The sequence below is a fragment of the Mustela erminea genome, chromosome 16, assembly GCF_009829155.1.
Source record: "Mustela erminea isolate mMusErm1 chromosome 16, mMusErm1.Pri, whole genome shotgun sequence".
Classification (NCBI taxonomy): Eukaryota; Metazoa; Chordata; class Mammalia; order Carnivora; family Mustelidae; genus Mustela; species Mustela erminea.
In genome coordinates this window covers 7,548,088-7,565,153 of record NC_045629.1, presented here as the reverse complement: position 1 = coordinate 7,565,153, position 17,066 = coordinate 7,548,088, and the positions used below count along the sequence as shown (strand labels likewise).

Below are 17,066 nucleotides of genomic sequence, written 5' to 3'. Positions count from 1 at the left end.
AAAGATAAACACGTAGGTAGGTGTCTGTTCATGTCTGAGAAGTACATCTTTTTAAAAAATGCCTCTTTTTTATCAGTATAAGGTATATACTATGTTAAATGGGGGGTGGGGTACACCCCATTGTCTGTATTTAAAGATCTCATGAAATACTTTTTTTTTTTTTTTTTGACAGTTCTGTTGAGTTGGAAGAAATGGCAAAATGTCTGGACCATTAAAAAATGGATTTTGTAATTAGCTTTAAAACTAGGCCAAGCATCTAGTTTACGTGCAAATCAGATTTTTAAAGTAACATACATCCCTTTGGTTAGTCTTGGTTTTTGCCATAGCATTCCTTCCTTAAATGCCTTCTGTAGTTTCAGATCAGTAGGGAGACCACATAATAATTGTATAGTTTCTGTTTCAAAACATTTTTTTTTTCATTTTTATAGTAAGTTGATATTAAACTCTTAACAGTTAAACTTCTGGCAATTTATTTTTACTTTTTTTTCTTTTGAAAGGAAAATGAACCTTAACTTTTTAAAAGTCCAAACACACAAAGTAGGAATACTCTTCTTCTCAGTTAATACATAAAAATGGAAATTACATTTTTCCCCCATATTGGCACATACATGCAAATAGTAAAGGAGGAGAAAAGGTAATATAAGTTTATCAGATGTGGTGTATATTCAGGTAATACTTGACCAGCTTATCTAAATTGTACATAATATTTGAACTAGCCTATGAGATTATCTTAATTATTATGTTCACAAGTCTGGGATAATTAGATATTATTTTGCATTTGTAACTAACTGTGATAATCATTTCTTGTACATGTTTATGACTTTTTCTTACTAGATTTTACTTTTGGAAACATGACTTGACTTTGTTGAAATCAGTTTGGTTTTGTTGTTTATTTACCTGTTTGACTTTGTAGTTGTACTTTAGTTTTGCAGAACACTCTTGTAGTTTGGTAGGTTTTTCATAAATCCCAGCATAGGCAAAGAATGAAAGCTTCTGACCATTTTTCCCCTCATAGGAAGACAAACTTGGAAGGAAATATTAGCATTTTAGTACAGTATAGTTACTATAAACAGATATGACTTGATTTTTGATTGGAAATCTTTACTGACCAAGGATTAAGTTTAAGGACTATATAGATCATTAGAGCTGTGGTCTTTCCATATGGAGGTTGATAGAAAATATTTTTGTCCTGAGTTGAATTTGGTCTTTTTCTGTTACACCATGAATGAGGTTGTTCAACAAACCAAATATATGGGCTATAATGCAGTTGGTTTTACAGTACAGATCTTATACTTAAAATTTATTTTTTACATGTGTACCATTTGTTTTGTTAGGAATAAGAAAAAATGATTTCCTTAGGGAATGTTCCTTAGGGTACACTTGTTCTAGCATATCTTAAAGGCCATTTTTACAAAGGCCACATTTTATCATGCTAAATCTGTATTCTATCATACTCCTATAGGAAGACTTCAGTACATGCTTTGCACTCCCCTTTGCTCCCTTTTCCCATTTTTTAAAAATGCAAATCAGTTTGATGTAATACAGAAAGCAACATTAAAGGTTCATGTTAGGACCACATATATGAGCATTGGCCCACTGGTACCATCCTATCTCTACTTTGTTATTTCACAGATTAACTTTATCACTTAAAAAATAAAGTGCATTTTTGGAAGAATGAGTTTTGGAAGAATAAAACTAAAATAGTCACACTTTTAAATTAAGTGATCCATTTTTAAATTTGTAATTCAATAAAGTTTCTTGTTATTAAACATGTATCACTTTTTGTCATTTTATTTAGATATTGACAGCTGCTCTACCTTATGTTTCAAAGGTTTCCCCCCACAACTACTAAGATGGTTATTTATTATTTTAGAGAGAGAGTGTGGGCATCTGGGTGTGCAGGGAGGGCTGTGAGGGGGTAGAGAGAGAGAGAAAATCCCAAGCAGCCTCCATGCCGAGTGCAGAGCCCAAAGTAGGGCTCAATCCTGTGACTGAGATCATGACCTGAGCTGAAAACAGGAGTCAGATACTTAACTGAGCCACCCAAGTGTCCCCAACTACTAACGTGTTTTTAGAGGATAGTTTTAGTTAGGTGATGCCTTCCTAGTTTTAAGTAGAGACTAATACTGAGCAGTAGTGCAGAGAACATGTTTTTCCCTTTTCTTTTCCTGGACTCCTGGTGAGGGAGAGGAGTGGTTCTCAGTAGAGCATCAAGCATATCCCGTGTGTGCACATACACAATATGAGACCACATAGTCTTAGTAGAGAAAAATACTAGCCAGTTGTAAAGTACTGGGAAGTAAAAGTAACTGTGTAAAATGAACATACAGAAGAATTAAATGAGACATAGACAGTGAGAATTAATGAAGGACCATCCTAGGAAAGCAGAAAATAACCATTTTGGTTTTCTAGCTCAGAGGTGATGAGCATTGGTTTACAACTTTTGGGAAGACATGGCAAAAGTGACGAAATACTTTGATAAAGATTTATTTATTAGAGAGAGAGAATGAGTTGGAGAAGGAGCAGAGGGAGAGAATCCTTAAATAGATTCCCCACTGAGTTCAGAGCCCTACTTGGGGCTTGATCCCACGACCCGTGAGATTGTGACCTGAGCTGAAACCAAGAGTCAGACAGTTAACTGACTGAGCCACCCAGGCACCCTTGAAATATTTATATATACCCAAACATTGAAATTTGTATATAACAAATGGAGAATAATTTTATTAAAAAGATACTGAAAGAAATAACATATACTTTGAATTTTTATAGGTACACAGTGATTGTTCTTAGAGATCAAAGTGTAATTCAGCGATTGGAATTGAATTTACTTCTCAAAATAAAAACTGTAATGAGAATGTTATGGTTTAAAGAATTTTAATCTGTAATTGCGCTTCTTCCTCCAGCTCTGTGTGTGCGTGCGCGCGCACACACACACACACACGCACACATTTCTGCTATAGAAAATTAGCCATTTAAGAAGAGTTGAATATCCCACTGGGAAATGTGATGTGAATAGTCACTGACATAAAAACCACATATTTTTGTCAGTTTCCAAAATAAGAAAAGTACCAGGATTGAAGATGATGCTTTATAGTAAATAGAACAGTTACTGATTGACAAGTTCCTAGGTAGTAATGGAAGAATTATGTTGCAGAAAGGTTAACTGAAGTCAGTCAAAAGTAATAAAAGATGTGTAGGGGAAGTCATGTGGCTTTATTAGATAACCAATAGCTGTTAATAAAGATGGAGTCAGTAAGTTTTTATGAGAAACTTGTTAACTGCTGTATCTTTAACACCTAGAAGTATACTTGTCACATAGTAGATGCTCAGGAAGTAGTTTTTCCTGGTTATCTTTGTGTTTGTGCATTACATTTATTCTTGACCATACAGGAGCTGAGATGTGAGGAGTATCCCATGTGTTGAGGACCTGTAGAAGTAGGATAAATAGCTACTGGTTGTCAATGTTTTAGACTCCCAGCCTTAAAGGAAGAAATGTAATGAATCCAGAGTCTTGGGAGATCTCTTTTGGTACTTGAATTCTGCAAAGTGATGTAACAGTTTTTATTATATTAATTGAAAAAAGTTTTTTTTCTTTTTTCAAGCGGACCTGTGTACTCCTATACTTGTTTACCCAACTAGTGGATAGAAAATGAAAGCACAGAGGACTACCTCAAATGACTTATTCTGATTCCTCTCTCTGGGTGCTATAAAAAGATAGTTAATTATTATTTTTTCCCCTTAATGCATGCATTTCATTATAGCAACAACATTTCATATATGACCTGCCATATGACCAGCTCAAAACACTTAAAACACTCAAAACACCTCAGGATTTTTTAAACCCTTAAATATGGTTTACAGTATATATCCAAATTATTTTTATAATAATGCCAATTGAAAGTATTGCTGATGTAAAATAAAAAAGCACAAACCATAAAAGCAGTGGAATGGAATGGCTTAGCTCTGCCTTTTGTCTTTTTGGCAGTAGTTCCTAGACATCTTGTCTGATTGATTTTGGGGATGCCTTCTCACTTCTGTTTGACCTTGGGGGTCTGTCATTCACCATCCTACTCTACCTCATGCCCCTTCTCTGGGGTTGCTCTCTGAAATAGGATAAATGCTATCCCTACTGGAATAGCTGAACTAGCAGGAACTGCATCTGGGGCTTGTTATATCATTTTGCCTACAATATACAGAGTCCTTTGTGTGTGGCAAAGGCGAAGGCAGTTGAGATGGAGAGAAGGTCTGGATAACACTGAGTGTCTGGATCTGAACTTGCTGTAGCTAGAACCACCCTGGACTTCCTGCTTATGCAAGCCAGTCAATTTCCTTTGTGTTTAAGCTAGTTTCAGATTTCTGTAACAAGCAACTGAAAAATTTTTTAAAAATCCTAAATTGTTTTGGATAAACATTTGAATTGGGTTAATGTAAAATGATTCTAAATAAAAGTACTGCTATCAGAATACAAAAAGCTTTGAGAGTACTACTGAGATATCCAGGTAATTGCACAAGAAGCATAAGTGATCTGGAAGGGCAATTAAAGTCACAAGTTATTTATCAGCCTGATTTACCTCAGGATTTTTTCACTAATCTGTCCATTATTTACCCTCTTAATGATTGCAGTCCTAATCCTGTTTTAAAATTCATCAGAACAAGTCCATAAGACCAAATGCTTAATCTTCTCCCTGTTAAAAACTTTATTTATTATTTATTTATTTTTTATTTTTTTGTTGGGGGGTGGGAGGGTTAGAGAGACATGGAGAGAGAATTATCTTAAGCAGGCTCCATGCCCATTATGTAGCCTGATGTAGAGCTTGTTATCACAGCACTGAAATCATGACCTAAGCCAAAATCAAGAGTGAGACACCTTAACTGACTGAGCTGCCGAGGTACCCCACTTCCCATTTTAAAAAATTTTTGAAATATAATGGACATATAATATGGTATTAATTTTAGGTGTACAATAATGATTCAGTATGTGTGTATTTTGCAAAATGATGTCACAATAAGTAGTTAACATCACTTACCACACAAAATTACAATACTTTATTCTGATGAGAAATTTTAAGATCTACTTTCTTAGCAGCTTTTAAAATATACGATATAGCATTGGTAACTATAGTCACCATACCGTTAATTTTAAAGATTTTTATGCTTAAGTAGATAATTACTCCTTTACTCAGACTTCTCATTCTTAGGCTAATAAAGCTTTAATTTCTACTTTTCTTATAATTAATATTTTGATTATTTGCTTTTCCACTGTATTCCGCTGGGACAGGTTGATAGTTTATAATGCCAAGGCCACAACTTCATCTCTCATGAGATTAAGTTGGCATTATTCAGGAAGAATCCTGTTTGGTGACTTTTGTACTTTAGATGACTCAAAATAGAAGTTTTTGCTTATGCACATACTAGGAAAGAAAGCTTAGATGGTTTAGCTCCAAATTCAGTAACTAGTGGAAGAAAAAAAAGCTGCCTTATCTAAGACAGTAGTTATTGTCCATTATATATGAAGGCTGATTTTTATTTTTTAAGTTTATTTTTTTAATGAAGACTGATTTTTAATAAATGCTTGTCATGTTATGTTTTAAAAAGAAAAACTGGCTACCTGAGCCTTCATGAGTCATGAGGGCAGAAGAGATTGGTCAAGGCTACTTTTAACCACCACCTATGAAACTGGTTTTATTACCTTTGTCTTTTAGGTCAAAATCATGAACTAAAAATGATCTCCCTGGCTCTGTAATTTTCTCTATGTCTGTATTTGTGTGTATGTGATCATACTAGACTTTCTAGTTCTCTTCCTAGGGAATCAGCATTGCATAGTAGTTAAGAGCACAGGCTTTTCATCTGCGCAGATTCGAATTTGACTACCATTTATTAGCTGTAAGACTTACAGCAAGGAACGTCACCTCTTAAAGGGTAATACCATCTTCCCTTAGAATTGTGAGTAAGAAGGGCCAAACAAGAATTTGTAAAGGCCTTGAAGTAGTACCCATCTTAGTCACTTAGTCAGTGAGGAAATTGTTTTAGAATGGCCATTTAAAAAAAATAAGGGGGCGCCTGGGTGGCTCAGTCATTAAGCGTCTGCCTTTGGCTCAGGTCATGATCCAGGGTCCTGCGATTGAGCCCCGCATTGGACTCCCTGCTTGGTGGGAAGCCTGCTTCTCCCTCTCCCACTCCCTCTGCTTGTGCTCCCTCTCTTGCTGCATCTCTGTCAAATAAATGGATGAAATCTTAAAAAAAAAAAAAAAAAAGTCTCTGTGGCCAATGTGGGGCTCAAACTCATGACCCTAAGATCGAGAGTTGAATGCTTTACCGACTGAAGCAGCCAGATGCCCCTCGAATAGCCATTATTAACATAAATAGGCACACATACATATCCCAAAATTTGCTTTTTTCCTTAAATAGTTGACCTAATACTGCTTCTGAGTGGATATAGATATATGGGATTCATTTTCACTGTAGAGGAGTCTATGCACATATGTAACATTTCCTTTAAAGACTCTTCCCCAGGGGTGCCTGGGTGGCTCAGTGGGCTAAAGCCTCTGCCTTCAGTTCAGGTCACAATCCCAGGATCCTGGGATGGAGCCCGAGTTGGGCTTCCCCCTCTATCTGCCTGCCTCTCTGCTGCTTGTGATCTCTGTCAAATAAATAAATAAAATCTTAAAAAAAAATAGACTCTTACCCATTGTTTTGATGTTCTTAACAATTTAGCTGGCTAGCTAATGGATATGCACATTTATATGATAGATATTGCCAGATTGCTTTCCAAGAAGTCAAACTAGTTTATCTACCTGTCAACAGGATATAAAGGCCCATTTCCTGACACCTTTGCTAATAATACTGGGTATTGAACCTTATGGTTTGGGCAAATCTAGGGAGGAAATAGTAACCAGTATCCTCTCATTTTAATTTGCATTCATAGGATTCTCTTTTTGTATTTATTACGCTCATCTTTTCTTGTTTATAGCCAGTTGATTTATTATGTTAGCTCTGTTTTTATTGTGTCTTTCTTTTTTACTCTATAGAGTTGTCTTGTTAGTTTGTAGGTACTCCTAATGCATTCTGCATAGTAATTTTATAGTGTTTTATAGCCTGATATTTGTGTGTGTGTGTTTTTTTTTTTTTAAGATTTTATTTATTTATCTGACAGAGATCACAAGTAGGCAGAGAGGCAGGCAGAGAGAGGAGAAAACAGCAGAGAGCCTGATGTGGGGCTCGATCCCAGGTCCCTGAGATCATGACCTAAGCCGAAGGCAGAGGCTTTAACCCACTGAGCCACCCAGGCGCCATGATATTTGTGTTTTAATTCTTTTTATGTTGTCTCTGTGGCACAGAATTTAACTTGTTTTTTTCATCCTATCCAATCTATTATTATTTTATGGTTTCTGCGTTTTATGTTTTGCTGGGGAGGACCTTTTCCATCTGAGTTACAAAAGTATGGCCAATGTTTTCTTCCTATATTCTAATAATGTTCTCTTTTTAAAAAAATTTTAGATCTTTAGACAGTTTGGAATTTATATTTGTTTATGTATCTATTTTTTCCAAATGGAGTGTCATCTATCCCAACAAAATAATCCCTTCAAAGTTTACTTAAGAATTCTTAAAAACCTGGGCGCCTGGGTGGCTCAGTGGGTTAAGCCGCTACCTTCGGCTCAGGTCATGATCTCGGGGTCCTGGGATCGAGTCCCGCATCGGGCTCTCTGCTCAGCAGGGAGTCTGCTTCCTCCTCTCTCTCTCTCTGCCTGCCTCTCTGCCTACTTGTGATCTCTCTCTGTCAAATAAATAAATAAAATCTTAAAAAAAAAAAAAAGAAGTCTTAAAAACTTTAGAATTACATTGAATTTGTATGATCCTTTTGGGACTGCTCCAGGATTCTTTCATATACGTAGATGTCACTAGCGATTACCCACCGGATTGGTTTGTAGTGTTAGTGAGCTCTATAGCCACTTGGGCTGTGATGATCTCTTTCTGAGATGTGACACATTGTAAAATAAATTTGGCATGGAATTTTTGTTCTATAACTATGGGAATTTCAGTTTCATGCTATAACTCTCCAGTTCTACAAACATTTATTGAATACTGTTTTTAACTAGATACAGGGTAAAATATTTTCAGTGCTGCTGGAGCTTATAGTCTAATGGGAAAGACAGATACGCCAACATAATTGGTAAACTCAGATGATAACAGGAAAATCCCAGAATACTAAAGAATGGCACCAAATGGAGTATGAATCAAGAGGTCAGGTAAGGTTTCCTTTGGGCAGTGATGTGTGAGGTAAATCTTAAAAGAATGACAGTTCACTGAGTGAAGGGTGGCATTGTAGAGAGGGGTGGGGGCAGCAGAAAGTATGAACAGTATGAGCAGTTAAGAAATGATATACTTGCCTATAAGTATATATTCTAGAGTATATGTGGAGGGTTGGCTAGGAAGCATAACCCAGCTATATATAGAGGCCCTTGCTTGTGTCTCATACCTGAAATTTGGTATTGGTACTCCAGGCAGTCGGGAGTTAACTGAAGATTCTAAGGAGCAGAGGGAGGTGACAAGCAGATTTATGTGTGAGAAAGGTCACCTTGTGGCATTTTGAAAGGTGGCTTTGGAAGGCTGAGATGGGGGCAGGGAGACCACTTACGAGGTTCTTGGCAATGCTACTTACTGGCAGATGGGAGGTAATGGGGATCAGAAGAGACACATGAGAAATATTTTGGAGTTAAGATCAGCAGGGCTTGGTGACTGGGCAAGGAGAAACAAGAAAGAAATTAGCACTTAGAGAAGAGCTTAGGTGACTGGCTGGGTAATTGGGCAGATAGGCAGGGGTGAGGTTTGGAGGGAGAGGGGCAGCAGGATGACAAGTCAGAATTAAGATGAATTTCACTTCTCCGTGGGATATGCAAAGGGAGATGTCCAACAGGCAGCTGATTATGAAGAGCTCGAGGAAGTCTACACCTGGTTCTTACCTGGTAGCCATGATCGTGTTGGCGGTAATTTAAACAATGAGAAGGGGAACCATATAGATTAGAAGAGGAACCATATGGTGACTTGCACAGTCACCAAGCCCTGCTGATCTTAACCCCAAAATATTTCTCATGTGTCTCTTCTGATCCCCCATATAGAACATGTTGGTGGTAATTTAAACAATGAGAAGGGGAACCAAAAGTAAGCCGAAGCCTAATCCTTGGAGGCTGTGGCATTTAGTAGACAATAACATCAATAACTAACATCCAGTGACTGCTTAATATATTTTAGATGGATTAGGGTTTTTTCTTAAATTATTTTTTTAAAAGGTTTTATTTGGGAGAGAGCAAGGAGTGCACAATTGGGAGGAGGAGAGGCAGGAAGTGGGAGAGGGAGAAGCAGACTCCTGGTTGAGCAGGGAGCTCCATTTAGGGTTCTGTCCCAGGACCTAGAGATCATCACCTGAGCCCAAGGCAGATGCTTAATTGACTGAGCCACCCAGGTGCCCCTAAAGATTTCAAATAATCTCTACACAATCTCTAGACCCAACAGTGGCTAGAACTCACACCCTGAGATCAAGAAGCCTGTACCCTACGGACTGAGCCAGCCAGGCGCCCCCACGTGGGTTGGTATGAATCTGCACAGCAAGCCTACCGTCTCCTTCAGTGTCAGGCCCGCCGCTCGCTTCCACTATATTCAGTAAACGTCTTTCTCCTTTGGGGGGAAAAATCTGAACAGCACTGCTAGGGATAAGGTACCATTATTATCCCCGTTTCTGTAGGTGAGGAAAGAGGCCCAGAAAGACTACGTATCCACCATCAAGCAGTGAGCAGCAGTCGGTCTGGCTGGGAAGGAGGTGGAGGGAGAAGAGGACGACACAGAGAGCAAGAGACAAGGAAGTTGTGTGTCCACTGAGGCATGGGCAGTGTCAGGGAGCTGGGCAGTCAGCTGGGGGTGCGGTGGTGTCAGGCTGGGCAGGCAGCTGGGAGTGCGGTGGTGTCAGGCTGGGCAGTCAGCTGGGGGTGCGGTGGTGTCAGGCTGGGCTGCTGGAGATCGCGCCACGTGGGTGGGTGCGCTGCCGAGGTACAAGAAGCACATGCAGAGATGAGCAAATGGAGACAGTGGGAGTGCCAAGTCTCATGGGAAAGGAAGGGGAGTCAGCAGTTATCTTATACAGGCTCCTTTCGAATTGGGGAACCCAAGGACCCACGTGGTGTGGGAAAATCTCAAGGTCAGACTGAGGACACAGGAGCATGAGGGAATAGAGGGAGAGGAGTGCCTCCCACTGTTCATTTGCTGCCATATCCCCTTTCTTAATGGAACCGAGAAGGCAAATCCTTCTAAATTTTCTTTGGAAACTTATTTCTTGGTCCACTGATGCCAGGATTTACCCTTAGCTCCTTTCATACTCTAACTCTTCTAGCAATCTTATTCTTCTGTGTGGAAAAATCCCAAATACTCCAGCCTAAAATCTCAACCACCCAGATCGAGACATCCAACTGATGTCTTGACATCTTTTATCTGTCTTAACAGTCACTTCATACACTGCATGTTTGCAACTAGACTCATATGGGGTTGCTTCAATTACAAATACCTTCCCTACAACTCTGCCCCAACACCCACACACACACCCTCACATCCTCTGCCAAAATCTTCTGTAGACCCTCAAGACTTCTCTATCTCAGTTCCTCCCTGTTCTAGTACTTGCTACAGTATACCATAGCGGCCATGGACACGTATCATCCTTACTTACATGTAAACCAGAGGGCAGAGTTTATAACCCCAATCACAGTTATGTCCTCTGTCAAGTGAAAAAATGAGGCTGTAGACTATGGCATTAAAGGCACATGTAAGGGTGCCTTGAAAAGGAGAAAAGAGCCCATCATCCTCTGGCACTGGACTGACGGAGGTGAGAACAGATGCCCATCCAGACATATTTGTAGGTTACATGGGAAAATGAAGCGGGTGGGGCCCCACTTTCACCATAAAGTAGGAGGTTAAGATGTTTGACTGAGGACAAGGGTCTTAGTCTGTGGCTTGAAGAGAGTAATGAAGAAATCATCAGGCCAGGTGAGGGTAACCAGAAGGAAAGACCCTCCCCCACCACCCGCCATGGGGTGAAGCCTGCCATGGGCCCCTTGCATGTAATTTCTAACCCACTACTCAAACTGTTCCAGATTTTGGAGGCCTTTCCCATTCACTGCAGCGATGGGTTTCTTCAGGATGACTCAGGGATACAAACTACTAGTTTTACCCTGAAGTTGTTTCATGTGCCTACAATTATAAATAGTGGGATTTAAAAATCGGAATCCTGGGATGCCTGGGTGGCTCAGTTGTTAAGCGTCTGCCTTCGGCTCAGGTCATGATCCCAGGGTCCTGGGATCGAGTCCCGCGTCGGGCTCCCTGCTTAGTGGGAAGCCTGCTTTTCTCTCACTCCTGCTGGTTGTGTTCTCGCTCTCGCTGTGCCTCTGTCTGTCAAATAAATAAATGAATAAAATCTTTAAGAAAAGTAAAAAAGTCAGAATCCTAGCCTGGTAGCTAAATGATACCTTGTAGATCTCCCTACTTACTTCATCTTATAGTCCCCAATATTTAACATGTGGAATAAAAATGGAGATAAAGGGGCGCCTGGGTGGCTCAGTGGGTTAAAGCCTCTGCCTTTGGCTCAGGTCATGATCTCAGGGTCCTGGGATCGAGCCCCGCATCGGGCTCTCTGCTCAGCGGGAAGCCTGCTTCTACCTCTCTCTCTGCCTGCCTCTCTGCCTACTTGTGATCTCTATCTGTCAAATGAATAAATAAAAAATCTTAAAAAAAAAATGGAGATAAAACTCTTGTGCTTTATTTTTTTAGACTGAAAATGCCCATATTTCTTTGAAGAATAAAAATGAAAATATACTTATTTGAAAGTTCCGTTATGAACGGGACTAAGTTGCAAATTAAAAATTCATTCTCTAAGTTGGCAGATTCTGATAATAAAATCATGGTAACTTTTCAACAAATGCATTTTCTAAACACTACTTCTCTTACCAAACAGGTGTGACTGATCCACTTAAGAGCACAGTACTTTCATTAACCGTTAGAGACACACGTGCACACACATACACAGATTCTAAGATAAAAGCAGAATTCCATTTTATAAGTAGTGGTGACACATCTTTATAAAATGGGAATTTGGGTCCTGTGATGGCACTGAGAAGCAAAATATTCAAATCAGCCAGACGGAAGGAAGGAGTAGCTAAGAAACAGTTGAACGCCTTTTCCTTGGGAGGAGAGTCATCAGATACTGCACTCATGCAAAACAAAGGCAGTCCTCTTGGCTCCAATGGACCCACGTGCCCCAGGCAGGAGGAGTCTTCTAGAGTATCGTTCGCCATTGACGACATGCTGCGGTAACCATAAATGTAACTATCCTATCTTTTTCTAAGACAGCCATACCCCACTTTCCCCCCGAAAGTATCAGTACAGGTGGCCACAGTTTACATTGTGAATATATAGGCTTCTGTAAAAGGAAGCATGTTTATTAAAACAGCCCAAGTATTACTCTAGTAGAAGGTACTACTACCTATAAGTTCCTTGTACTAGATGTAGTCCATCAGTTCTTTTATTATTTTATTAATAATAAATATATTTGATAACATCCTATGCTTCAACTGATTTCTCAGCTAAGGACTGCAGCAGATCTTTATAAAGGGCAGAGTTCATGAACCGGGGATAGGAGTCTCTGTGCATTAAGGTGTAGATCTGGAGTTGTGCATCATCAAATATGTGTTGGGATGGCTCCACCATATTCCTATTGATGACTTCTCTTACTCGGGAGTCCAAACTGACCTGTCAGTAGAAACACATAAGAGTGGTATTAGACATATTTCTCTTTGGAAATCCATCCCCATTGCATGATGGCTTGTTCTGTTTTTTTAAAAAATCCCAAACCAAACAAAAAGTCATCCAAAAATCTAAATTGCTGAAAAAGAAACTGAACACATAATGCAGGGGCTTCTCCAGCTTTAGCAGCATCAGAAGCCCCTGGAGTGGCTGTTAAATGATTACCGGCCCCCACCTGCAGAACTTCTGACTCAGTGGGTCTGGGGAGGGGCCTGAAAAGGTGTTATTTGTCACAAGTTCTAGGTAGTGCTGGTGGGATCACACTGTTCTAGAAAACCACAACATTGTTTTCCTTTAAATAGATTGTACTGTGTCCTCTGAAGAACAGACTTGCTAATTTCCTAATAACATTAGGTCTAAGCCCTGGAGGTCCCAGGCTGTGGCCAGGTCGAACACAGTTGCAAATTTCTGGGAATGAGCATCAGGCTGGCCGGTGAATGGATGCTAACTCAGAGCACTGTGGAAGGGTTAAGAGCACAGGGCCAGTGTTTATAGCCCAGCTATGTGTCACTGCTTATTTGTAGGGCCTGGGACAAAGTAAGCTGCACCTTAATGAACTCCTCCATAAAGAGGAAAATGGTGATGGATAATGGTGATTGGTGAGGATTTAGTGAGAATTTATTTAAAGTGCTTGGAATGCACTAAGACCTTAGGAGACACTGCTCTTCTTTCTCTGATGTTTTCCTCATCCTAGAAAAGGCGGTCTCAGACCGGAGCAAGCTACTGGGCTCAGACTCTCCCCATAGGATACCAGACAAACATGCCTACAGGCTGCAGAGCCAAGCTCACACATCTTCTCTTCTGTGCGAAGGACCTTGGCCGGACCAGCTCTGCCCCAGGAGGCCATGATAGTTTCAGTGCTGTACAATGCACATACTACTACTTTGTATGAACCTGAAAATATGACTAGCTGAATCAGTAAATACTGACTTCAGTGATCTGTCTTTCCAGATGCATATACCCACTTTCCTCCTAGAAAGCCCCTTGCACCCACCCATAGGTAGCTCAATACAGTTGACCTCGAACAACATGGGTTTGAATTATATTCTTCTCTTATGATTTCTGAGTAACAATTCCTTTTCTGTAACTTTAAGAATACAGTATAGAATACATATACAAAGTATGTATGTGTTGTCACTAAGGCTTCTGGCCAACAGTAGGCTCTTAGTAGGTAAGTTTTTGGGGAGTCAAAGTTACACATAGGTTAGCAACTGTGTGGGGTCAGTGCCCCCAACCCTGTGTTGTTCAAAGACCAACTCTGCATTCAACGCAGATTGCCAGGATCTCTGATCTCTTTCTTACATAGCTTGTGGAGGAAGAGAATGATTTATTTCCATCCAATTCCAAGTCCCTCTCATCCTTCCCTCTGGCTCTGTGTTTAGTCACAAAGTCTCAGGCACCCTGCCTCTTTAACCCCTCTAAGACCTGTCTACCTCGTTCCTCTTCTCTGCCAAGACCCTTGTTGAGGTCACTTACCGTTTCCTGCTGGATTGGTTCACTGGCTTCCTAACTGGCCTCCTGTCTCCCGAGTGCCCCTCCACATCACCCCGCTGTTTGGTCAGAGCGCTTCTTCTAAAGCAAACCCCATTCTGACACTTCAACTTCAGGCCCGGCATTGACTTGGCCAGACACTCAGGCTAAGTCTGAAGTTTACAATCAGGAGGACTTTATGATCTGCTTCCACAAATTCCCCTGGTCTACCTTACTATTCCACTCAAGAATATAAAGAATTTGGAGTTCCACTTGGAATTTTAAGAAAGAAGGAGCTAGGGTTGCCTTGGCACAGCCGGTTGAGCTTCTGATTCTTGGTTTCGCCTCAGGTCATGATCTCAGGGTCGTGAGATCACGACCCATGCTTAGCAGGGAGTCTGCTGGAGATTCTCTCTCTCTGCCCCGCTCTGGGCCTCCTCCCATTCACTCACACGATCTCTCTCTAATAAATAAATCTTTAAACAAAAAAAAAAAAAGAAAGAAGGAGCTCGGTTTTGAGATTACCCTGAACCCACCGATTTTAGATACGAAGGAACAAAAACTGGGGGGATGGAAGCTTGACTGAATCTCCCAGATAGTGTCTCTGCTCTAAGGGAAGGACACCTCAGGAAAAGCTCTGTCTCATATTAGTGAGGCTATGTCTAGTCAAATAAAAATACCTGTAAAAAATATTGGTGCTCAGAATAAAAGAACAATTTTAAAGAAATGCTTATAGGATTTAATGTTTTAAAACAGTGTTTACAATAAAATGCATAGACTCCCCCTTCTGGAGAAGCTGGTGAAAGTCAGGAATACTTTTTCCAGAAAGAGGCACAAAGTCTTTCACAGATTTCAGGGCCCACGGGGAGCCCACGTGTGGGACCACGGTCAAAGGCATCTGGATAGTATGAGTGCGGGTGGAGTCATCTCTGTTTTGGACTAGCTGTCACTGTGCCCTGTGACCCTACACTGACGATGTCCTTTTTCCAAGGGCCTCCCAGGAGGAAGCCCTTTGTGGGAGTACATACCTCTTTCGGAGAAAGAATAGAAATGTAGTCTTCATAGATTATCCTTGCTTTCTCTTCAATGATCGTTTTATTAGCTTCCTTTTTCAGTTCCTCACACGCCATCCAGAAAAGCATATTTTCTTCACTGAACTCTGTTCGGAGGAATTCCCGAAAAGCATTCCTTCCCGCTGGAGTGAGCATTACCTTGTCGAAGGACTGAGCCCAGGCATTGACTTCCTCCAGGGTGGGACTTGGGCTTAGTGGAGATGGAAAGAAAGGGGCAAGAGGGAGCTATGTTATCAGTAGTTACTTTGAATATCCTCACTAGAAACCTACCCTTTTCCCCTCTGAGGATGATAATGTGCCCCTCGGCCCTTTTAGGAAAGGAGAGAGCTGTGCTCACTTCCATAGGCCCTTGGCAAAAACACATGAGTATGATCCTTTCCAGCTGTTCAGCTGGAGTGCACGGCTGTTGCCCATTAAATGCTCGCAGACCGATCGTTAGAACTGCTAAGAAGGTACTTATTTACATCTGGATGAGTCCTGACAAAGTTTTAAAATTGTAACAGTAAAGAAAAACCCTAGAAGCATCTGACCAAGGCTTCCCAGTGACTTTTGACAGAAGTACATCAGAACTTAGCACACTACCTTCCAGAACAGCCACAGATTTAAAAATTTTTTTTTAAAAATTAAAAAAAAATTTTTTTAAAGTTTTTAAAATTTGAAAAAGAATTTTACAGAGAACGGGGAAAGAATAGTTTACATAAGTGCAAGCTCTAAAGGATGATAACAAGCACACCCTGGAGTTCAGTATCCACCGTGAGAACCAGCTCCTCACCACCAGCCGCGCCTCCCGCCGTCCCCTGGCCACACCCCGCTCTCCTGACTCCCCCACCCTGAGGGAACTGCTGGGTTTGACGTTGGACCCACCCTGGTTTAGTTCATTTTTACTTATATTTTAATTATATTGAGGTCAGAAAACATCATCTGTCCAACAATGATCCCTATCAAATAATTTCTCCCCCCCACCTTCCTTCTCATTGTGTTTATGTAGGTAGGTATCCCTGAAGAACATATCCTTCAGTGGTTTTTTTTCCTTCACTTTATAAAAATGGCTGACGCTACGTTCTTCTGCCACTTGCTTTTGTGACCCCACACTAAGTTTCAAAGTTTCGCCCGCATGGCTCCATGTGGCCAGAGTTCCTGAGTACTCAGAATTTGTTTCCAACTTCCCAATCTTGTACTGCCCTCATCTGATTGTGGTATCCCTGTTGAATTGATTTCTGAGACATTTGGGTAGTTATACACAACCTGTATAACCTTGGAATGATTAATTCCAGAACTGCTTTGTGGAACCAATGTGTAAAACCCCACTGAATTTAGTGTTTATTTTGTAGGAGGGTGTTGTGAGCTGAGTACTGTCCCCTAAGAAAAGATATGTTGACATCATAAGTAGTACCTCAGAATGTCACTGGATTTGGAAACAGAGTCTTTGTAGATTTAACTAAGTTAAGATGAGGTGATTAAGATGTCACAGTGAGAGAGGGAGAAGCAGGCTTCCTACTGAGCAGGGAGCCCGATGCAGGGCTCCATCCCAGGACCCTGGGATCATGACCTGAGCTGAAGGCAGACGCTTAATGGCTGAGCCACCCACGCGCCCAGTGGACTGATATTCTTATACAAAGGGGAATTTGGGGGCACCTGGGTGGCTCAGCTGGTTAAGTGTCTGCCTTGGGCTCAGGTCATGAT

At 40.7% G+C, this 17,066-nt stretch overlaps 2 protein-coding genes across 9 annotated transcripts in view; one reads left to right on the top strand and one right to left on the bottom strand.

Annotated features, from left to right (window-relative positions):
• Nucleotides 1-1,775, top strand: part of TCEA1 (transcription elongation factor A1) — a 41,371-nt gene extending 39,596 nt beyond the window's left edge. For all 3 annotated transcript variants that reach the window (XM_032316081.1, XM_032316080.1, XM_032316082.1), the window contains one exon: nucleotides 173-1,775. In XM_032316081.1, coding sequence (XP_032171972.1) covers nucleotides 173-181 — 9 coding nt within the window. In that variant the 3' untranslated portion in view covers nucleotides 182-1,775. The remainder of the gene's footprint in view (nucleotides 1-172) is intronic.
• Nucleotides 1,776-11,794: 10,019 nt separating this feature from the next.
• The window catches only part of RGS20 (regulator of G protein signaling 20), a 75,482-nt gene continuing 70,210 nt past the window's right edge, over nucleotides 11,795-17,066 (bottom strand). For all 6 annotated transcript variants that reach the window (XM_032316079.1, XM_032316074.1, XM_032316077.1 and 3 more), the window contains 2 exons: nucleotides 15,339-15,573; nucleotides 11,795-12,786 (listed from right to left, as the gene is read on the bottom strand). In XM_032316079.1, the coding sequence (XP_032171970.1) occupies nucleotides 12,598-12,786; nucleotides 15,339-15,573 (424 nt within the window). In that variant the 3' untranslated portion in view covers nucleotides 11,795-12,597. The remainder of the gene's footprint in view (nucleotides 12,787-15,338; nucleotides 15,574-17,066) is intronic.